Below are 24,695 nucleotides of genomic sequence, written 5' to 3'. Positions count from 1 at the left end.
CCCCCTGTAAAGCCCCACTTACGCCCGAGGGGGGGGGGGGGGGGGGGGGGGCAATACATTGATAGGTGCATAAGCAGATTTCAACTAGAAATTTCATTTATAACAATATAAGGCAGAAATTAAGTGAGATGATCAGCCAAGGTAGCAGTGGTTCAGTGGTTAAAGATGCAGGTGTTAGGTATGGAGGTCCCCGGTTCGAACTCTGGTAAGGTTTCTTTTTTGACATTTTTTTGTACACCTTTTTAACCCCGTGTTGACTGCTCTATTAGAGTATGTCAATCCCGCGATTTTTTTACATTTGTTTGGCTTTTGCTTTATAACTTTTTAATTGTCGCTGTAACTCTATTGCTATTCAAACTATCAAAAGGCATTGCTACGATGATCAGCCTATCTACACACCAATCTTCAAGTTATTCCTATACTCGGTTTACTCTGTAGCCTTGACAGAAGTGGACCTTTTTTTACGTGAATAAACGCTCATAACTCCTTGGATATTCCTGAGATTCACAGCAAACTTGGTATGTGAATCCACCGTTACACACCCCTTATTTGTGCCAAAGACATTGGAGAAGCGAAGAAATAATTTGAGAGCCTCACTAATGTATAAAATAATTAATGACATGGTAGATATTAATGTGCACCAACAGTTTAGACCAAGCAACACCACAACTAGAGGTCACCATCAAAGATTTCTGTAGTTGCCAACAAGGGTGGATGCTTATATGAACTCCTTCTTTCCTTTTACAATAAAATTATGGAACCAACTAGATTATCATATTATCCAAGCTCCATCTCTTGATTTATTTAACGATTATATAAATTTGTAAATGAGTAGCTAACTACATATGTACGAATATACTCATGATTGAGTTTGTACATTAACAAATATATATATATATAATATAAAGTTTGAGGCAATCGAGTTACACGCTTGCGTTTTATAGCAATTTTTGCAAGGTGTGCGAAATAAAAATCGAAGCCCCCCGTAACCCATAAGAAGTAAAAAACGAAGAAATTAAAACGAAACTTTGAACGTCCATATCTCGCAAATGGCTGTTGCGAATTTAATCAAATTTGTTGTGTAGCCTACCCTATCTGGCTGACAGCTATAATACCAAAATGGTGTGTTTTGGAGAAGAGGCTATGGAGCTATGCACGCGTGAAAAAGCTGTTTTCTTTCTTCCAGTCAATATACTCACGGTGTGGTGCGCCGGCTTTCTTGGCCGCACGACACACGGTAGTGTGTCTTGACACATGTGAGTTGAGGACCTGGGATAGACGCATACATGCATAATAAAATGACAAAATACAGAGTTGTAATATTATGCAGTAACATACTAGCTACTTGATTTACAACGTCAATTGGCTATGTTGATTATACAGTGTTTAGCTATGTAGCACAAGTCCAGTCCAGTTTAGACACCATATCCAGTAGGGCTACTTTCCTTTTCAATGTTGTTTTCTTCAGTTGATTCATCTTTATCAATCATGTCTTCCTCTTCTGGCTCTTCCTTTATGTCATTGAGAATATTCTCAGTACTAACAGCTTCACTTGTAAGCCGGAGATTACAGTATGGCAAGTAATCATTTAAGTTGAAATCCAAATATGGATAATCCTGGTTGGCATTTTGAATCATCTCTTCTGTCTTTCCTTTCAAAAAGGAAAATGACGGACGTAATTCTGGATCAGCTTTCCAACAGTCAAGCATGATTTCATACCTGTTGAGATACACATGTTGTATATTATGGCTTATTACAGTCATAACGTTAACACTCACAGATTTTCAGTGCAGTTGGGAGGTCTTTCCAGTCTTTGTCCTTCAAGGAGAGCCTCCAGAACATCATGATTTGTAAGAAAAGGATACGGGAATGCACCTAAGGTTGTAGAAAGACAGAACAAGAAAGCATGCACGCAGTCTATACGTGCAATATAATATACGTATAGAGAGAACTATTCTCTTACCAAGTGTACAGATTTCCCACAGTGTCACTCCATAACTCCATCTATGACATATATACACATCAAATCAACAGTTACATACTGTATGTACAGTTAACATACATGTCTGTGTTTGTGTTGAAGACACGGTCTCTTATAGCTTCTGGAGCCATCCAACGAATTGGTAATTTTCCTTCTGTACTTCTGTAGTAGACCAAGTTGTCATTTAGTTGTCTGGCCAAACCAAAATCAGAAACTTTTAGAACTTTGTTATTACCAACTAAAACATTACGGCAAGCAAGATCTCTGTGTATAATTCCAAGACTGGACAGATATTCCTAAAGAATAATTAAAAACATAAGTATCATAATTTCAAATTCTTTCATTATGCTGTAAAAATTACTTGAAAATTACATTACACAATGCTAACATAATACTAGACAAAATTTCCATTCATTAACTATGTGGACTGCCAACTGTAGTTGATTTCAACCTAGCCACATCGAGCATCAAAGAGTGTGGCTGATAGCTTTTTGCAGTACTATTGCTGCAAAGGATCAGGATGGTAACATAAAACAAATTTATCACGAAATTTCTTCTTAAAAATAAAACATATTACAGTATTTGTATTTAAAGAGCTCAAACTTAGTATTAATGACTAGACAAGAGGCTATTATGTTCAAAAATTGAGCATTCATCTTTTGAGCAGAGCTCCTAAAATTACCTAATATGCTTTTAAGAAATGCCCACTATATATTGTCAATTGTGTCGTCTTCTGTGGCCAATAATGTTAGTTTTTATTGCTGTATTAGGCCATGTACACTGATATTTCAGCTTATAATAGTTTCCTATTCTTTTAGCTGGTTGCTATATTACAGTATTTCATGTTTAAGTGACTGTTTTATTACAGTAGTAATATTGTGTGTTGTAGCAGAATTTCTGACTTCTCTATTAGAGTTTCTCAAATTCTTTTATGTAATCTGCACATTTTCCTATTGGATAAAGCTTTATAATCACCTCAAAATGCTAGCTTAATTTATTCCTGATTTCCCACGCTTATCTATTATGCCCAAAATTATGCCAGCACAATTGCAGAATCCCTATTAATGACAGCAGTGTACTGTATCTACAGTAGAACCTAGCAGGGAATTAGTGTGTACTGTGGCTGAGCATATTACATAAGTTATAGGGACACTATCTTATCCATCCTCACCTTAAAGATTAAAGATTTAAAAGATTAAAACTTAAAGATTAAAACAGTTTGAAAAATTTCTCTGGTTGTACAGCTGCATAATTATATTGTAGTGTTGTACCAATCAACCTTTTCCATAATGACGTCAAATCGGTTTTCTATTTGGGGTACTCATATTTTCGAGTACTACGTCCTATGACGGCAAGTTTTTCATGAACCATTTCATTGTTAATAAAGGGTGATATTGAAGCGAAGTTACCAGGTATGATTATAACGTATATAAAGGAATGTTATTTCTACTCAACCTTCGAAACCAGCCGAAATTTTCAAAACCCACGTAAACTATTTTATTCCGCTGTGTTATACCCATACCTGTTAGTTTTAGCTCGATATCTTCTTCCTGAATCACACAAATGATCGATCTTCATTTGTCGCCCAATATCACCTGTACTTGAAAACATTACAGTCCCCCAAATAGAGGTCGCCATTTTTTATTCTGGCGTCATTATAGAAAAGGCTTATTCCCACTTTTTAGGCAAAACCGGTATCTGACATTTTTTACCCTATTTTACCAATAGTTAACCCATACCAAATTTTCGGTCTCTACAATGCGCATGCTCCACCAAAATTACAGTTAGTAAAGCCAATGCTGTTAGGTTGTACACTTACCTCAACTCAAAATTGCTAATCAGATAAGCAGGATGGGCTCCAACTATCACTGTTTATTACAGGGTTGGCTTTGTCATTACCACAAAACATAAACAAATTATGCCAGTATAGTTGCAGTATCCCTACGTATACAAGTACAGAATAAATTTCGAATTTTCAACTAGAGTAGGGACCATAGCACATTGATAAAAAGTACTGAAACAAGCTGGAGTAGTGCATGATATTAAATCACTGTAAAACAATAAGAAGTGTTATATCCCTTCTGTGCTCATGTGAGATACCATAATAGAAATGCACAGTAGGGATATAATACATATTGTTTTAGTATGATTTAATATCATGCACTACTCCAGCTTATTTCTCTACTTTTTATCGATGTGTATGGTTCCTACTCTAGTCGAAAATTCCAAATTTTTATGTACTTGTTTGTTTACCTTTTTTTGTAAAATATTATGACTGGTGGACATAGGACCCCATGTCATGCACACACCAAGCAATAGAAAACTTTTGTTTTGTAATTAGGAAGTGATGTAAATTTGATTATTTAGGTTACGTCCTTTTGTACCATAGATATAAGGCAGCCTTTTAAGGTCAAGGTGACTGTATTGCTGTGTTAGGACTTTGTGGTTTTTGTAAGACTTTCATCAGGAAGTTAGGTAATTCAGTTTTATAGTATAAATAGAAAGCCCCTTTTGCAGTTTGTATGAGTGGTGTGAATGTTTGAGTTGAGTTGAGCCTATTAAAGTGCTTTATAACCTTGGAGAGCTAAGCCAACTTAGCACTTTGATCGCTCGGATTCACAACAACTGGTGAACCAGCGCATACCACATCAAAGAAAGAAATGGCACTGTGCACTCCTGTTATCAATTATCATCTGAAAGTTGTGAAAGTGAAGTATCCATTATGCTTTGTTGTCAGCTATATTCAACTCGTAACCTAACCATCAATCATTGTATTTATTTTTTAGACCATTTGAAAAGCACCTCTGCAATCAAAGTAGCTACTATGAAAAATACAGAAAATTTCCATTACAAAGAGAAGCCATCACGCGCTACCACCAAATTGACACATTTCACTGTCAGCAGAGACAAATGGGGCACAAAGGAGAACACTGGTAAGTCCATGAAGAATGCAGCGCACGTAGCAGGGCTGTAGCCAGACTTTTTATCTGGGTAGGTTCTTTTAGAAGAAAAGTGGACCTTTTATGGCATAATTCAGATGGTATGCACACTGAAACTAGGGAGAATCTGGGGGCATTCCCCCAGGAAATTTTTTGAAAATAGATACTAAAAGGTTGAATTTGGTGGCATTTCAGTCAATAAAAATAACATTTTTAGGTAAGCTCAAGACCAGCTGGATGACATGACATCTGGAAAAATATCTCTACTGCTACTGTAATAATACTATCTGCATATGCATCTGTCTAAATATAATATATTGGAATGTCACAGTGAATAAGAATGGGAAAGATTGAGCACTCTGTCATGATAAACAGGGGTAGTGGAGTAGAAGTCTTAAACAATGAAATTACACATTGCATGGAGTTGAAGCATGGATGCTATATATTCATGGGCGGGCTTATCCACCAATTTTTTTATGTTTAATAAAAGTTCAAGTTTAGACAATCTCAATATGTAAATAAATTAAGTAGTTACATACAGCTTTAAAAGAAAAGTAATTGTGACTGTTTTATTAGAGTGATTGTTCTATTAGAGTGGTTGACTACTCTATTAGAGTATCTCGATCACAAGCATTGAACAAGCTACTTCGAGTATTTAATTTAGATTCTTATTAGTGGTCTTTAGTAAAATGTAGCTAATGGACTTTTGCTACTGAAAATTTGGGCTTGTGTACTAAACTTGGGACCTTTTTACAGAAATTGTGGACCTTTTTTCCAAGAGGGCGATTCTTCAGAACACCCGAACCCCCCCGGCTACGAGCCGGCATAGTGTGGTATAGATGACAAAAGGCATGTGTCCGGCTGAAGCATCATTAAACAGTGAAAAAATCAAGCCAGAAGCCTTAGCCGTTATTGAGTTGCACTTGTCTGAAGGCATCAGTCATTCTGTCATTAGAAAATTCCAATTTATTTTTTTAATTTCATAGCAACTTGTTCAAAGCATTTTGGGTCGATCTGAAGGCTTGTTTGGGCTTATTTTACCTAATCAATACCGCTTCATTGCTATCAGGGAAAAGTGAGGTTGGTTTTTGGGTGATGTTTTTGCATGGGCCACATACACACACCTCTGTGATCCCTACTATACAGTATGATGATTTTCACATCCAATGACACTTTCAAAACTACACTTGTTATAATACTATAAAAACTAACCATTCCATCAGCAATCTGATATGCAAATGTTACCATATCAACAGGTAGTAACTGCTTCAGGTCAGGGTAGGGATCCTCTATTGCAGAGTCATTGTCACTCAACACTTTCCTCAAGTGATCATAAGGACTGGACATCTCCCTTGGAGCTAAGTGTGAGTACTGATCACTTGGTTCCTATGGGAGATTAATAGGGCAACTATACACATCCTATAAATGTCTACAGCAGGGGGCAGGCATAGCCAGGATTTGGGTTTCCAACAGCAGTATTAAGTTATCAAAAGCAGTATTAAGTTATCAAAAGCAGTATTAAGTTATCAAAAGCAGTGATCTGGGGGTGCAGCACCCCAGCTGCTGAGAGACTATTAATATTTTGTGGCCCAAAACTCAACAGATTGCTGTAAAATTAGTACATTAATGATGCCCCCTGGGATAAGCCTAGCTAGTGGAGACAGAGATCATGAGACGTACAGACACGCAGATGTTATCCCATTAGTATAGGGACCATGAATCCACTGATACAAACGGAATGACTTACAATTAAAACATTTTTTCCAACTACAAATATGCATAGCATGGATTTATTTTTGTATGCCTGAATGATAAAATACAGGATGTCTAGCTACTGTAATTTGTTTTTTTTTCATTGTAAAATAATTTTCGTATACAAAATTTGTATGAAAATTTCTTACACAAAAATTTTTACACAAGATCAAACTACTCTAATAGAGCAGTCATTCACGTAAATCATACGAAATATTTTTACACAAAACTTTTTATCACAAAATACAATAATAAAACGAATTATAAAGTTAATTACGAAAATAAAGCAAATTAAAAGCGAATTATGGTATATAGCTATAGTAGTATAAGGTCACGATCAGTATTGCATCACCTTCATTTATAATGTCTGGTTTGAAGATGCATGAAAAACAAAAACTAACACTTTCCAACTACAATGAAGTTCCTTTTCATATTATGGATACTAACATGAATGTTCTATTAGAGTAAACCTGACTACTCTATTACAGTATTATTGATCTTTTGAATAAGTTGAGGGTTTATGTCCCCTCTGTAAATCCTTTCCTGTTGTTGTGCTGTGGTATATACTATTACTCACACATTTTTTGCTGCCAAACTACGTAAATGGTGCTAGATTCCTGCTGTAAACTCAGAAGTCTAAATTTTACACAGGGGTTCCTGAAACCCTTGCAAACCCCCTCCCTGTGCCCCTGTACAGTGTAGTAGTGTGTAGCATTACTAGACATGAGGCTATTATGCTCATAAATTAATGCTTTCAAAATATCACCTATTATGTTTTTTTAGAAATGCCCATTATTACTACCATTTTTAGCTAATAATGTCCGTTTATTGCTGTGTACACCATTTCAATTGAAGTTTCAACTTTTAAATAAACTTAATCTCTTTAGTTGGTCGCTATATTAAAGTATTTCAATATCATATTTTGTGACTCTGACTACTTTATTAGAGTAGCATAACTATTGTGACTGTTGTATTAGAATTTCTGAATAAGATTACAAATTTTTTTTACCGCTAAAACTTTATAATTGCTTCTGATTCCTATTATTCCTGAAATTATGTATTGCATCCATAAGACCATATTAAATCAATCATATGACTGTTCTGACAGGTGCAAGGGATAAAGACAGACCATTAATGCAGGCTTTAGCTTACATTGAAAAGTATTTAATACAGAGTGAGCCCCATTTCCCTCCCTTTTGCTACTACATTAATTACTGCTGGCACAATATTTAGGAGTCTACAGATATATTAGCAGTCTTTTTAAGAGATCACATGATTTCCAAGTTTGCCAAAACACTGACCGGCCATCTAAGGATTGCACTATACAGCACATGAAGTTTACCAAGTAAGGGAGTGCTTTGTTGGAATCAACTGAATCTTCTGTCATCTTATTCTTTATGACCTGAAGTAGCAAATATAACTTGCACATAATGTGCAGCAAACAAATAAAGTATGTATGTGGATATTTCCATACTAGTGCTTGAAACAATCCACTATATACAATTACAGTAGAAATGTACATACATTATGGATCTGTACAACAGTGCCAAATATAGTTTATCAATTTGCTACATTTTGTATAGGTAAACTTCCACAGTCATAAAACTGATAGATGGAAGAATTCTGAAATTTGGTAATCATTCCTTGTTTACCATATTTCCCCCTCAACCCTTCATACTAATTTCAGAATTAACTGGACATATAGATAAGTAGTTAACTGAAGAACTTGCTTTGTTCTGAAGTTCTTTATAATCACACAGCTACTAATTGACTATACGTGCAAAGGACAAGCACATCACCAACTTACAAAAACTTTGTTCTTTTGCAAGTATTGTAACAAGTCACCATGGTCAACATATTCCAGCACAAGAGCATTAGGTTCTTCATTAACAGTACAGCAAATCATGGACACTACATGACTGTTGTATTTCATTCCTGCTCTTTTCATCAACTCAATCTCCTTTATAAAATCTGATCTCGTTTTTTCAGTAGCAGTATCTGTGCATATATAAAATGATCAGTGGTAAAGTATATTAGATGTTACCTTTTAATATCTTGACAGCAGCTGGCAATGCTATCCATTTTGATAACTGGTTTCGTTCAGTGTACGGTGTACTGATGGGACCTTGTATGGTACACCTGTAAATTTCCCCAAAGAATCCACTGCCAAGTGCCTTTCCTTTTAATATGTGATCAGGACTAATTTCCCAAGTGTCAGCTATGATAGACGGTCGTTCACCCAAGCTTATCTCAACCTCTTTCCCGCTATCATCCTGGGACGAATTGTTACATAAAATTAATTTTTAAGCATTGCATGTAAACTTTATATCTTACATAATATAGCGGTCCCCAAGGATCTTTTATAGATGGAGGCAGTACAATTCTATTAGCCCATTTTACATAACAGGTGTAGGCACAACAGCAGATCACCAACACTAACACTGTTATCAACAATGCACCACCAATACCAATGATGTAATAAGCATAAGTAGGTGTAGTTTTGTCCTCTTTTTTAATAGATTTATTTGTTGGAGTAGGTGCTGGCAAAGTCTCATGGACAGGAATGTAGTCTGCAGAAAATATGTGAAGTTAACAAGTAGTATGAACTCATGGAATGACATTACCTGATAAATTAAACCTTATGAGTGCAGGTTGTGACAATCCAATTTCATTTTCTGAGTTTATCTAAAATTTTGTCTCTAGCACACATGCATGAATACCAGTGCAATCCTCACTTGTAGTAAATATATTCCAATTTCTTGTGAAATTGTAGAATTCAAAGTGTAGAATGTCTGATTGGCCTATAGTACAAAAGAAAAGACATCACTGATTATGGAAAATTTTGAACACTGTAAATATACTTACTGATAAGGATCTGCTTGCAAATGTGCGATTGACAGTTGCATTTGGATTGTCAAATTCAGCTGATAATAATACTACTTCATAATGTTTCAGTTTTCCAAATCGATTTGGTGACTCCCAAGTGATATCCAGTAGTATACAATTTGTTCCTACATCAACTGTCCCATTTAATATCTCAGCCCCTTCAATCATGGATGGAGGACGTCCTGCATGATATGTGCAATGGTTATTATTTTGTGCTTGCACACCATAAAACAATGATAACTTGCTTTGCTGCCAAAAGAAGTGACATGATTGATACCTTTAGCTTAAATGTACATAGAAACATGTGAGCATACCATAGTTGTGTAATTCAATTACTTTCATAATAGATTGTTCTTTTGGTTACAATTATAGGGTATGTGTAAACTGTTACTACATAATTACACTACAATCATTATTGAGTAACACAATATTGTTAATATTATATAATAATTCTTACAACAAACACAATCAACACACCTTTAATAGATCCTGTTAAAACTGAGGAGGGACCACGAACTGAGCCTCTGTACATTAAATTATCTATTTGTCGTACACTTATCTATGAAAGAATCAATTCAACAATGTGATTAAGAAAAATGTGAGGTACCAAATATGCAAAAGAGAGTTCACTTCCATCCTTTGGAGGTATGAGGAGAAAACTTGTGCTGTAGTTGTACTAGAATGTAAAATACATTAGCAAATATAATATTTTGTTTTTGATACCTGCAAAGAATTTAAAATAGCTTTTATTGTGTTGTCGTACTGTTTTTCATTAGTGTCATGTGTAGGCTAACAAGTTCATAAACAAACTTAAGAACTCATAAACCACTGTACACTATTAAAACGCTTCTTGTAAAAGTGTCAGTACAGGTATGATTAGCCCAGCCAACTAGCATTTGAGTAAACTGGCATAAATCACTCTAAAGTAAATTACAAAACCAATCCAAATCACACAACAGTCAAAATCAAACTAACACCACTAGTGGATAGCTACAGTGTTATACTACTGGTTTATTACTCAAACTACTAGAGGCTGATCTTAGGAGACAGGTGGTGTGGCAAGCTTGAATGGTGGTTTGGCAAGCTCGAATGGTGGTTTGGCAAGCTCGAATGGTGGTTTATGGCCTTATGAAGAACCTGGCTTGGCAAGAATGGTGTATGGGTGGATGGTTGGCAAAACGTTTACTCTGTTGATTTTGCTGCATATCAACCACTAAGAAGCCAGCACAGCCCTGTAATCTTGTGTCTGGACTTCAATCATGGTCTGCCTCCATTTTGAGGTCTATCTCTTGCCCACCCAGCCACTCCCCACCCCTTTGTTTAAAACACTCTTATTACTACTTTGCTTGTCCAACTGTTAGCACTATTGATAATACTTTGCTCATCAAACTGCTCAGATTTTCTATCTTATTCAGCGGGAAACTCTCTAAGTAGCTACAAGCACTGGAAGTGGTCTGAATGGTAATAGAGTGATGCATCTCTAGTGTAAATTTCATATGTATGCTTGCTATCTTTTGCAAGGCATACTGACTTGAATTCCTTAAAAACGTTCATCTTCTAATGTGTGATTTGGACCGTTGTTTCAAAAATCCAGCATATATAGTACATTGGTTGTGGCACATATTTGTGAACTGAAAATATTCTACTAATTATAGTGGTGCAAGTCTTTCTTTAAGAATCTCCACTTTAAAGCATCGGTGAAAGAAAATTGATCATTGTTATAGAATTCCACTATTTTATATATATATATATATATATAATAGAATTCCATGCACTATTATATATATATATAAGTATAAGAAAAAATTGGGAATTTTAAATTAGATTAGGGACAATGTATAATGCTGCAATAAAAAGTACTGAAACAAGCTGGATCGGAGTAGTACGTAATGTCCAAACACTGTAAAACAATAAGAAGTGAGTATCCCTACTGTACACTCAATGCACAGTAGGGATACCCACTTCTTATTGTTTTACAGTATTTGCACAGTAGGGATACTCACTTCTTATTGTTTTACAGTATTTGGAAATTACGTACTACTCCGATCCAGCTTGTTTCAGTACTTTTTATTGCAGCATTATACATTGTCCCTAATCTAATTTAAAATTCCCAATTTTTTCTTATACTTGTTTGTGAAGTTTTTTTTGCAAGCTCATGACCACTAAATATCTGCTGAGTTACTCACAGCACTATTATACTAGATTATGACTCATATAATAACAACTAATCAGTGGGCGTGGCTCTACATAAGCCTGCAGACAATAATGGACGTGGATTCGTGCATATCTACATGAGCATGGCTACCATATGTCTACAGACAGTAATGTACGTAAGTGGGCGTGGATTCGTGCATACCTACACACTGATGAATGGACGTGGCTACCATGTCTACAGACTGTAATTTACGTAAGTGGGCGTGGCTCACAAAAGAAGCAGAGCTACGCCATGACGTGTGGTAACACATCTACATTTAATTTAGCACGTAGGGTCAGACCCGAATAATCTGTAAAGCAGGACCTGGATGACCTGACTCGGTTTAACATTGTTACTAATTAAACTATATTTATTGACTTACACATTGCTATTTAGTTCGCCGTGAGTTGCTCTCTCTGATCGATATCAACAGCGAGTCTGACGTATGCGTGTGTTTTTGGTACAACCGGCGACCACGAGTATTCGAATAGTTTGATGCAATATACACTGGTATGGAAGCCGTACTATAGTCTATTAACACTCCACGGTAGAACCTTGACTGATGGCCATGGTAAAGAAGGATAAAAGGTAAGACAATAGCGCAAACATTGTATGTTTATCAATATACCAAAGGTTTTTTCTTAAGCGATCTAGAAACGTTTCTGCGAAAGAATTAGGGCTGTAGCTGTAGCCAGTTTTCCGCTACGCTTGACTGAAGGTGTCAGGCAGGTAGGCAGGCAGTAGAAAATTCCATTGACTAAATTTTTTAAAAAATTCTGTAGCAACTTGACGGAAACGTTTCGGGTCGATCTGAAGACACTTTTGAGCTTGGTTTTACCCAACCAATACTGTCATGTCGTTGTGAGGAACAATCGCGGCAGGTTTTTGGGTTATATTATATCATGGATCGCCCCCACACCTTCGATGTCCCTAATATACAGTACTATCGTACTGTATGATATATATATATATATACAAACATTGCATCGATACATGCATGTGCTATGCACAAAGACTTAGCTACTTACCACATTGTCTAATATTTTCACTTCATTTGATGCCAGTATTCCAAAGCGAAAAATTGTCACTCTATATGATATTAGAGAGGCTAGCAATAGTGGGTCATGTCTCTGTAGTGATAAGTAGAGAGTAATGTTGTAGTCTCCAGTGTATTTGTCTTGTATTGGTGTTTGGCTAAGCAATAGATATTCTGTAGGATCTGTAAGATGTACAAGGTGTTATGCATGTAATACTGTAGTTAGCACTACACTCATAATTAACTAAATACATCCCCTTTGCAAACACTACAGTTGTCAATAAAAAGTCAGGTTTTCATTTATGAGCAAGGATCAGGATTTAAATTGTTCAATATATTGAGATCTGCAGGACAGCAAATTTGTTATGTGTACCAAGCAGCCATACAGTGTATAAAGGAAGCATTCATATAGTTGACTGTTGTATTTGATTTGATATTTTGATATCAAGGTTTTTTGGTGATGCTCAAGTGCATTAGAGTAGGAGTGACTTTTTACTGAAATTAAAAGCTTTCAAACTTCAAAAGTAGTGAACATGCAGTACTTTTTTACAGGGGGAGTATGTTTCCAGACCTCCTCCCCCTAGACTACTATAGCTAGCTTCCTTCTGCAGCATTAGAAAGAGCCTTACTACTTTCTTTTTCACTCTGATCCCCTGGTGATGCTCCTCAAATATGGTGTTTTAAGAGTAGTTTCCAGGTTTGGTAGTGAGTAATAAGTGCAAGGGTCTGGGGAAGCAACATCCAGTCACTCACAGATTTGAATGTTAAAATACTTCAAATTTACTGAAATTCATGAGTTCATGGACAATAAAAAATTTTTGCTTACTTGGTACCCTAAATATCAATAATTAAGTTCAGGGCCTCCCACAGGGGGGGGAACTGGGGCATTTTTCCCAGGGCCCCAGCCTGAAAGGGGCTCCCTGTTGAATACCTGTTAAAAAGATCGACATACTCTATAGAGCAGTCAATATCTAGATACTCTAATACAGCAGTCGCCATATTCTCCAGAGAAGCAGTGTAGCAAACTATGTATGTAGTTATAAATAAGGAGATATAGTTAGTGAGGGGCAGCTATTGTCATTGTTGAAACGTAATGACCTTTTTTTTTTGGTCTTTGACTTACAGCTAGGCTGAAGTTGTGATTCAGAGTGGAACCCTCCTTGCCCTGGGGCCCCACTTTAACTCTTTGCCCTGGGCCCCTTAATTTCTCTGGACAACCCTGATCAGGTTTATGGCTGGTCAAATGTTGTAATGATCATGCATATCTGATTGAAACAAGAAATAGCTAGTTCTTACTGAACTTATTCACTTAAATTTCAAGTTACTCTTAACATTTATTATTTTATTAATACCCATTTTAAATTGTACCCCATTGTATCATGACCTTTATAAAGGTTTTTAAACGCACACCTTTGTTCTTCACTTTAAAGAATCAATACAAGTTTACTATTACAACTATTGCTATACTACCCTGCCCCTGCTCCCATTTTTTCTGCAATTTTGTGCTGCCAGACTAACGAAACTATGATGGTCTTAATGGTGTTCATGTTGCAACCCCACAAGTTCCAACTTTGGAGGGGGTTTCCAGAACCCCATCCCCCCCTCACTCCTGAGATTTTTAAATACATAACTGTTACTTGGTATCATGAACAGAGAAATGCTTATGCACAGAAACAACTGTGTACGCTAATAACATTATGTCTGTGATGCAAAGTACATCTGATATTTGTACTGGCCATCATACTGTGACTATAACTACATAAAGTATACACTACAACTTACATTGCAATTTAATATCTGTTGTGTTGGGGTTGCTCTCACCATTACGAAACAGAGTTGATACCTATGATGTACAAGCAATACGTAGCTATCACTAATAGCTGTGTATAACATTATGAACTTATCTTACCATGATAGTTAGATCACAGAATGGGGTATATCCTGAATCTGAAACACTAGTTATGTTCTACAAAATTAGCAACTGTTAAACACTGTATCAACTACGTGATATGTTAACATACAGAAGGTACAATTATCTCATAGTCTTTGCATCTTCTTCCAACAATTTTGACCCTATATTGAACCTCAGACAATGGTAAATCTGTAACAACATGTAGTCATCGACACAGATGGTGGCATAAGTGGTCACAACAACAGTGTCATGAATCCACTCATAGTCAGGATGTGTGTGTAACACAACTGATATGATTATTGCACAGTAAAGTAGAATATATGTACCAGGGGTGGATCCAGGGGAGGGATCAAAGGATTCCATGGAACCCCCCTTTTTTGGAAGAGCCTTAATATTACTTGATGAGCTGCTGCCAAGTTTTTTCTTTAATTCAGTACACCAAAATCAGTTTATTGGTCAAATAAGTACTCATTGCAATTACTACTAATGACAAAATTTCTGAACTGCAAAATCACTTGAAACTGCTACACATATGCAATAGGCTCCTCTAAAAATAATTATGGTTTTGATGGTTTTGAAGCTATTGCAGTTACTTATGAAGACTTCAGTTGCATTTCTAAGGCTTAAATGGTAAAATTTAACAGTGAGACATTGCTGAAGAGTAATTATTTACTATGAAATATTACCGCTAGGTAGCTAGACCGAATATGTGATTACCATGTTCCAGAGTGGAACCCCCTTTTAAAATGTCTAGATCCACCCCGGTGTACCCACTAACTACCAACATATTCATCACGTCATTTAATACAAGTATCATAATGAAGCCAGACATTATTTACTTGTACGTAGAAGCTTTACATGTTCACTAAACTAACTAAAAAGACTAGCCACAACAATAGTTTCTATTATAATTATCTCTTTTTTGGTGTTTCAGGGACTGCATTTGAAGCCATCTAATAATGAGACCACACCAATCCTTCTAAAATGTCAACACTAGAAATATATGTAATAGTTATACCACAGGCATGAGTGCTTTGCTTGATATATACGCACAAGCGTGAGGGCGTTAGCCCGAGTGCAACTGCGTATATATCAGGCAAAGCACAAATGCCTGTGGTATAACTAATAAGTGCCATGTGGGTTAATCACCTATACGTGTGGGAAACTGCTGGCATGCTTCACGAGTGTATTTATATTGGGCTTTGTGAATTTTGATAGTGGACACTGGAAACAACTTAAGAATAATGACAAGGCATTGCCGTGCTAAGGGTTCAAACGTACGTGCAACGACGCAGTCATCAAAAGTTTGATTGTGAGTTTATACAGTGAGCAAGGAAGACACAGGAGATCCAAACGTGACTTATCTAGAACTTATCAGTACAGTGTTATAGAGCTAACCTGTATTACAAACAGCTCCATTTCAGTCAAAGGAACTACTCAACATGCTTTGAGCATAGATAGTATATACCTTACCCATATATTATCTATGTTTGAGAAACTACAAAGACCACAATTGATCTTAAGATGTGTGACTATATAATGGCACAAAGAGATAGCAAAGGATATCAAAGAAATGTGAGAATTTCTTGGAATGGGTTAATGTGATATACGCACACTTAACTGTGCAATATTTTGAGTTAACAAGATAAACGCACTGCCTTAATGAGATATACACACTGTTTACAGTGTATATATCTCATTAACTTTTCTGAACCAGTGCAATATATGTGATATATATGCACTGGCTTTCCTTTGATCTGAGGTGTGAAAGTGGTACACACACACACACACACACACACACACACACACACACACACACACACACACACACACACACACACACACACACACACACACACACACACACACACATAGGTATGTGATATCATAGCAAAGAAGCCACTCCATCACTTGCACAAGTAGTACCCAAGGTATAGCCACATTAAATAGCACTGAGTAAGGATTCTGTAATCAAAAACAGACTAGCACACACTATAGTGACATGAACATACCAGTTGGATGAGTCCAGCTTACGTTCACTGTGAATGATCCACGTCTAGTTACTCTACTCTTAACCTTTTCTTCAAACGTGATTTCTACATGTGGAGGTGGTGCTAAAGTGGAACCTACACAGGAACAAATGTTTAAAAAATGGCAATGAACAAGTATGTTAATAATTGTTTACCTTCAACACAGATTCTTTTAATTGGTGAAAAGTCTGACACACCAGGTTGGTTGATAATTGCAAATGACAACTCAACTTCCTTGCAAACAAATTCGTGCAAATCAAGTTCTGTCACTTCAAAATCTCTCTAGAAAATACACAAAGATTGACAAGCATTGGCACACTGCAATAGTCAAAGAGAATATGTGAATACCATAATGGCCATTAGCAATAATTTGTAATGAAAACACTGACCATTAAAAAAGGAAATAATACAACCCAATAATTTCTCATGTACAAGGGACAGAATGGATAATTAGATAATGAAACAACTCTCTTCCTATACAACCCAATAATTTCTCAAGTAGCTACAAGGGACAGGATGAATGTAACTGATAATTAGATAATAAAACTACTCTTCCTCACGCAAATTTTATGTTATTTGGTCATACATACCATGATACAAATCACTATAATCATTATACAGTGTATATCCTGAACATACAGCTGCTCATGTAAAGTATGTGTACACATTAGGTAATCCTAAGGCTGCAGCACATGTTGCTGCAGACCTTCAGTGCTGGTCACTGTAAAGCATTAATACAATACAATACAATACATTGATGTACTTGAGATAGTGCAGCTATAGAGTAAGCTCTTGTAACACAGTGTATATAGGCTCACAACTGAACATGAAATGTTGAGGCTGGAAGTTATGATAATGTGTACAATATGACTATGGTGCATATGGAAGCCTGGTTACACTAAGAAGCCACAGCAAATATTATACAGATGACATACAAATGTTTACTGTCAGAAAGTTGCTACTCACCATCCACCAATAGTTGGTGATATTATCACCATCAACTGTGCCATCTATCCTAACCACAAATGAGTGTACTGATGATAATGTGATGGTGTTGTTTGGTTGAGTGGCTTGTACATCCAGTAGAAATGAACCAACAGCTGAAGTGAGCGAAACATTTATGTCTGAGTTTGAGGGTGCGGCTGCTTGTTGGCCTAAACATTAATAGAACACACCTAATTTGTAAAGTGACAATATACACAAAGACTACCTCACCAACAGAAACATTAAGACTCCTTCCTTCGCGACAACCAATTCTACACCCACTACCATTCTGTATAATAGAGTTACACGAATGAGTTTCAAATTGCCCACTACATTACATGTTTATATGTTGAATGGTTATACACCAGTGTGTAGGTAGATCAAACAAGTGCAGGGGTGATCATTGCAGGGCATGGATAATAAATATCAAATTATCATCCACAGTGTGGGAGGGAAAATATAGCCACGTACGTGTTGTACAATTACAGAGTGGTGCATGACAGGATAGTTAAGATAGAAACATACTTATGCTCAGTAACTTTAAGCCGTTACATATATCACACTTTGTTCATGCAAATCTTTATGGTGCTAGAAATCATCCTAACATGGTTTAAAGGCTATGATTTACACTGGAATATTACTTTGGGACCATCCATAATTTTCAACATTTTCACAAGCATACAAAAGTGCTTTTTCCATTTATCTCCTCTCTCCTACTCAAAAGCATAACATATTGATGTTATACTATATCTGAATAACCAGTTTAAATTGTTTACTTTAAAGGACTTACAGAATGTTGATTACTTGGAACCTTGTGTACACTAGCTACTGGTCTACAAACAATCATTCTGCAACCCAGTTTCCACACAGTTAACATTATTTTTAACCAAACACTAGTACTGTGCTGCTAAGACCACCATTTTCAAAAAGTGTGCAGGTGAATTTAACCCCCTCCCCCCTAGTGTACTCTCTGTACTCTTGTGAAAATGCTGAAAATAATGGATGATCCCTTAGGTAATATATCTCAGCCACTTATGACCTCAGTGTTGCCTTGGATTTGGGTGATACTGTAGATATTGCACTCACACACTGGGACTTGTGCTAAAACTTACACATCCTAAACTGCATTCACCACCAATGTTGCATGTTCCCAGATTAAAACAAGTAGAATTGCAACTTTGAGTCTGCGGAATGATTTTACAATTACATATATAGCTAGGAAAATGGTATGACTTACACAGTCATCTTGGCACTGCGTAGTTGAAAATGAACTATCTGTATGATGAAATCCTCTGGACACACACCCATCAAGACATTGTAGATACTATTAAAACATGTGCACAGTTATCCATCTAAATAATTCTGACCTAAATAACACTTACAAATGATATCCTAGAACAGTTTGACTGACTCAGTTCATGTACAGCAGGCCACAATGGTAAGGTGGTTGTATTCTGTATACAATGGTAGTATAGATTGTGGTTAACAGTACAAAATCAATTAATATGTTGTGTTATTTAGAGGGTTTGTGCATTTCAACTCTTTGAATTATTAGATATCTGATTTTCCAGGGTACCACCCTAATATACACTACATGTCCATATTCCATCAGTAATGCTGCATGCCAATGTATAATTATTGTAAATGTGTCATGTGTGTACATGCGTACATATCTTACACATAGCTAGCTACATTATGTAGTCATATGTGTATATCTATTGTATTCGACTTACTTCATATTGAACATCACTCTACAGAGGAAACAATAAAATAATAATAATAATGATCGACAAACACAATATTGAATTTTACGTATAGTAGAATGGTACGATATAGTGCAAAAAATGGACATCTCGTGCACATTGTGATACAATTATGAAACTTTCCACACAATGCACACTTCTTATAATATATTTTTTGATATAGTGCCACTGTAGATTTGACCTTTGGTGACCTTTACAGTCATTTTTACATTGAAAATTCACCATTTCTGTAATTATTTCCCTGGGTCATTATTTTACGCTGTTAAACATGGTTTCAAATTAAAGGTGTTGACCTAAGAAACAACTTAACTGTTGTTTGAAGTGAATAGCTCATTTCACTCCATTTCACTCCATTTCACAAAGTCAGACTAGAGTCAAGCTCAACAAGGTCTTCTTTCCCCGCTGATTTTGCCAAGCCCGTTCCCTTGGCTGTGGTTTCACTAGATAGTAGATAGGGACAGTGGAATCTTGTTAATCCATTCATGCGCGTCACTAATTAGATAAAGTTATGACCATTTTTATTAGCAAAATTTTTGGAATTTACCCTTGGGGTCTAAATACAAATGACAAGGGTAATTTTATGACTAATATAAATAGTCATAACTTTGAAACAAAATCACCTATTGACTTCAAATAAAAACCAAGGTGGTACTTTAAGTAAGACCATTACTTTGAAACCATGTTTAACCTTGTAAAATAATGCGTCAGGGAGAATGCAATGCTATTGCATTCTAGAACATCTAGCATTATGACTCAACATGACAAGCTGTTCATGTTGCATGCATGTGTAGCTACATACATTATACGATATGTAACATTGAAGTTGCTCAATGATGATTAGAAGAGCTGCTATGGCTACACCATTAACTGTATGGTACAAGGAAATCTATTCAGTACTTAGCTATGTACAATGTACTTAGCTATAGCTAAGTCTTACGGTAGTGATGCAGATGCTGTGACAAGCCCCTCTCACTCTGGCCTCTTCTACACTAGTGACCACCACTCTTTGAATAGTTTTGGGGTCGGCAGTTGGCATCACTAAACTGTTACCGCCAGAACCACCACTACTACCACCTGCACCTCTGGCATCACAACTGGGAGCACAACCATGAGATAGTTGTATGTTGTGCACCAAAAATATACCAACCAGTACTGTGAATAGTACACGTGAAAAGTCCATTCTCAACTCTGTCTGATTCCATTGTCAGTGACTGGTTATTTATCACTGCCAACTGTACCATACAAGTGTAATGCAATGACGGCCTCACGTGAGCCAGTTGCCTACATTGTGTTTAGCAGCATCAGGCTTTCTTGCTGATTAACTGATTTACAGAGACTTCGCTTCAATGAATCTTTTCAAGAAACTATTCCTCCATCAGTCAATCCCTATATCAACCTGATTACCATCAGATCATCAATTATAAGGTGCGGAACGGAACAGAACGGAATCATGGGCTAAACCACGAAACGGAACACTTTCTTAAATTAAAACTTGCAGCTTACCATTGCTGAAACTGCCCTTATATTATATTAGCGGCACCTCCAGGCAAACTTACTAGAAATAAACCGGGGAAATAAACATAAGATCGATTGTGGGGTTAGTTGTCATTGTAACGAAATTCTGATTGTGGGATTAGCCGTCTCAGTGATGTTCAACTCCTAATATATCAAGCAGGGTGCTTTAACTCGCTACATGACAGAGGCAAGTTGAATTTACTAAGTTGTTTCTACTGACATCGATAAGATATTTAGAATACCTATCATTCTCATCTAGTTTCATTAATAAATGTCCAGAAAAAGTCACTGGTGACAAAAAGGCCAGTTGAATAAGAAGTGGAAATTGTGTATTGTGTAAGAAGCCACTGACTTAGGACCAGATGTTCAGACCGCAACTGGCTATGTTCTGTGAAGACTAATGGAGTGCATGGATTTAATTTGCAGAATTTTAGTGGCAGACAATTTTAAAGAAGTTTCACTCTGTTACTGACAAATCAATTTTGGAAAGCTGACTGCTAGCCCTGAATACAAAGCTCCCGTCTAGACCAGCACAATTTGATACTTGTGCAATGTCTGACCTACAGTCATTTAGTGAACCAAGACACCCAATGGCCACCATATAGCTTGCTTTGAATCAATGCCATTTACAACATATTTATTATGTGTTATCTGGTGATCCTGCTCTCTCCATTTGGTAATTCAACCAACTGAGAAACTTTTAAAATATTCAAAAGCCACATACATTTGATGCATTCTAATTTGAACTCTACATGACCAAAGCTTGTGTTCCATTGCTATAACATAATTATGTATGTAGAGATGATGTTAAGATAAGGTTGTGTGTTGCATCTACAGTATACAAACTGCAATTGTTTCTCATACACACTACAATGTGTGTTGCATCACAAAGTGTAGTGAATTTCTGCATACCTTTGATGCATTAATTGTACTTTGAGCTCTACAAGATCAGAGCCTATTCTACATAATATGCAGAGAAGATATCAAGATAAGATTGTTTTTAGTTTAGTGTTGCATCTGACTATTTCAAAGTGCAGCCACAGTATAATTAAATATGCTGCCATTTGTGGCCTTCCATGTGAAATATTTGTAAATGCTCTTCACATGTGTGGCCACTCAATAATGATCAGTCAGCCTTTACCAAACCAATTTATCGCTATTGATAGATGTTTCATAAAGTTATTTTCATAAGATTAATTCAGTAGGGCAGCTATTATTTATGATCCTATACATCACTTCATTCTCCCACTCACCTCGGATACTTTGATGTGTTCTATTGTGACCTGATGTACTCTTGATGGAACTCAAGCAACCATATCTACACCAACTTCATTACACAAACTTTTTGTCCTAACATTTACCAGCTACGTATCTGACTTTGTCAGTTTTGTAGGCTAATCTGTTAGTACTATAAATGTACAGGCATCTCATATGAAGTAACATTAATGAAGTTTGGTGGGTGGGGACACATGGAACAGATGACTACATATTAATTAAGTGCATACCGCTAAACTACATAAAGCGTAAACTGTATAGCATTTGGTAGCAACAGCAGTGTTGGGAGTAACACGTTATATAAGTAACACGTTATGTAATATTATTACTTTTGTGGTAACTAAGTATATAACGAAATACGCTATAAAAACAGGTAATATAACTCAAGATACTTTACTTACAAATGTAACGTGTTACCTAAGTAAGATAGTTACTGTAACAAGTCTTATATTACATTATATTATTACTACAAGTAATGTAGTTACTAATCTCGTTAGTTATCCACTAAGTAACGCCCAGCCACAACGAAATAACAAAGCCTACCAAATGAAGCTTATTCACCAGCTTCTTACTTATAACCAAGATTTGCACATTGTCCAACAACGCAATCATGTCACGTGATAAAGTGGTAGTTTCACACGTGACAGCTTAAGGCTGTGGATACAAAGTAATATAATATGTAATATTATTACAGTTACTTTATTTTATGAGTAATATGTAACTAACTAAATAGTTCAGTTGTATGTAATATGTAACTAGTTACTTTTACAAAGTAACTTGCCCAACATTGAGCAACAGTTATAAAATATATTTACATAACTTAGAGCTTCTTGTTGGTATACGTTTCTTGGGTTAACTGCCTTCTTTGACCAACTGAACCTTCTTTAGAATTAGCCAAAGGTGTATAGAAAATTCATTCATTAATTCGTGGGTCTATAGGTTTTGGGTTGCAGACATTAAGTCAATAGAAATCCAAGATGGAAGTCTTCCTAGACAAAAATCAACTTCATATAATAATACATTTTGATCTGTTGTCTGGTGTGTGGCCATGGGTGTGGCGGGGTTAACATTTCTTGGACGTTGTTGCATGGGGATGCTTGAAGATGCTAGCCTTGAAATCAATAATAATACTCCTTGAGACCAATGCCAAAACTCCAAGATTATTATTCACAGTGGAATTCGGCAAGGTTTGACAAAATAATGTTTCTATGATTTGTACAACAGATCCTTTAAACTCACTACTGGAATTACATAGTCCTTTGCAATGTCATGTATTTCATTGATCTTTGCAGAATGTATTCTAGCCTTCACTGGTGTATGAATGTCACTACTTCTCACACGCCGGCTGCACAAATTCCTTAACCTTTTGCTTAGACTAAGTTGGCTATTTCTGCTTTCTTTGTGTAGCTACATTATACTCAAAGTTGATTTATGGTTGAAACGCCCAGGCTGCATTTTAATGTCAAAATCAGCAGAAATGACCCACATACAATTAGCTTTTACAGTAACAAGTCTTGTCTCATCATTACTAAAATTTAATTCCATCCTTTATAATATCAGGAAGTGAACATCAATGAGACAGCTACTCCCATAATTAATAATTCGTTACTAATGACAACTAACATGAACAATCTTTACTTGCTTCTATCTTACTTTGGGTATGTTTGATCATCCGCTGGAGGTGCTGCAGTAGTAGTAGTAGTAAGCAGTAGTAGTAGTAGTAGTAGAGAAAGTTTAACAATTCGCACTTTACAATCAATAAAAATAAACTGAGTTTTATCTGATATATTCTTACATGATATAACTCTTACTTACTGTATATGCTCTCTACTGTATGTACGTGTAATTCAATAATGATTGGTAGTAGTAGTAGTAGTAGTCATCGTCGTGGTACTGTAATGTAATTGTAGTATTAGAGTTAATTTACTTGTAATTTGTGTTATGGGTTGTAATAGTATTTCATCAATTATGAAGATTTTGTCATTATAACACAGAAATACACTCATGATCAATGATATTCTAGGGATAATATGACCTCTTGGCTATGTTATGTATGTAAGTATAGCTATGTAGTAGCAGCAGACCACTTGTTTTCTTTTGTGTGGAGGTGGAAAAAGTGTGGGGCCTTAGCCTATGATATGAACAGTAGCTAGGTTTTTGAATCATGCAAGGTACACTTGGCATTGAACTAGGTACATAGATATACATAGCTGAGTACATAGCTAGTAACACTGCAGACTCAACTTACTGTAGTGGAACTCATATTCGAAACACCTTTTGCAAAGAGGGTGAAATCCAGTCAATAACATAATATCCATGTTTTGCAACTGGTTTCTAGTTTGGCTGAATCCAAAGCTTGGAAGTAATTTTGAATAGCTTCACACACGCACACACACACATGCATGTAGCAATGAAACACACTTGTAGC

At 36.1% G+C, this 24,695-nt stretch overlaps 1 protein-coding gene across 1 annotated transcript; it reads right to left on the bottom strand.

Annotated features, from left to right (window-relative positions):
- Positions 1–1,270: 1,270 nt before the first annotated feature.
- Positions 1,271–21,076, bottom strand: LOC136249319 (uncharacterized). The gene is made up of 28 exons (XM_066041280.1): positions 20,763–21,076; positions 20,415–20,709; positions 19,448–19,465; positions 19,097–19,168; positions 18,952–19,038; positions 18,827–18,898; positions 17,946–18,003; positions 17,697–17,884; positions 16,886–17,012; positions 16,713–16,826; positions 14,810–14,889; positions 14,698–14,754; positions 14,571–14,631; positions 12,781–12,971; positions 10,166–10,234; positions 10,036–10,117; positions 9,538–9,740; positions 9,408–9,473; positions 9,297–9,357; positions 9,007–9,242; positions 8,717–8,945; positions 8,480–8,670; positions 8,015–8,074; positions 6,133–6,306; positions 2,063–2,277; positions 1,964–2,004; positions 1,779–1,875; positions 1,271–1,719 (listed from the first exon to the last, which is right to left on the bottom strand). The coding sequence occupies exons 2-28, from the start codon at positions 20,655–20,657 to the stop codon at positions 1,416–1,418; spliced, it is 3,396 nt and encodes a 1,131-aa protein (XP_065897352.1). The 5' UTR covers positions 20,658–20,709; positions 20,763–21,076; the 3' UTR covers positions 1,271–1,415.
- Positions 21,077–24,695: the final 3,619 nt, after the last annotated feature.

Source organism: Dysidea avara, chromosome 3, assembly GCF_963678975.1.
Source record: "Dysidea avara chromosome 3, odDysAvar1.4, whole genome shotgun sequence".
NCBI lineage: Eukaryota > Metazoa > Porifera > Demospongiae > Dictyoceratida > Dysideidae > Dysidea > Dysidea avara.
Note: the sequence above shows the minus strand (reverse complement) of the source record. Positions and strands in the feature narration are given on the sequence as shown.

What these genes read in the sequence shown, in the direction of transcription:
- LOC136249319 (XM_066041280.1), bottom strand. Translation starts at nt 20,657, where the DNA reads ATGGACTTTTCACGTGTACTATTCACAGTACTGGTTGGTATATTTTTG. An exon ending in TGCAAAAGAACAAAGTTTTT is followed by an intron (nt 8,075 to 8,479) that starts GTAAGTTGGTGA and finishes TTGCTACTTCAG; the next exon opens with GTCATAAAGAATAAGATGAC. An exon ending in ACAAAGCACTCCCTTACTTG is followed by an intron (nt 6,307 to 8,014) that starts GTAAACTTCATG and finishes AATCTCCCATAG; the next exon opens with GAACCAAGTGATCAGTACTC.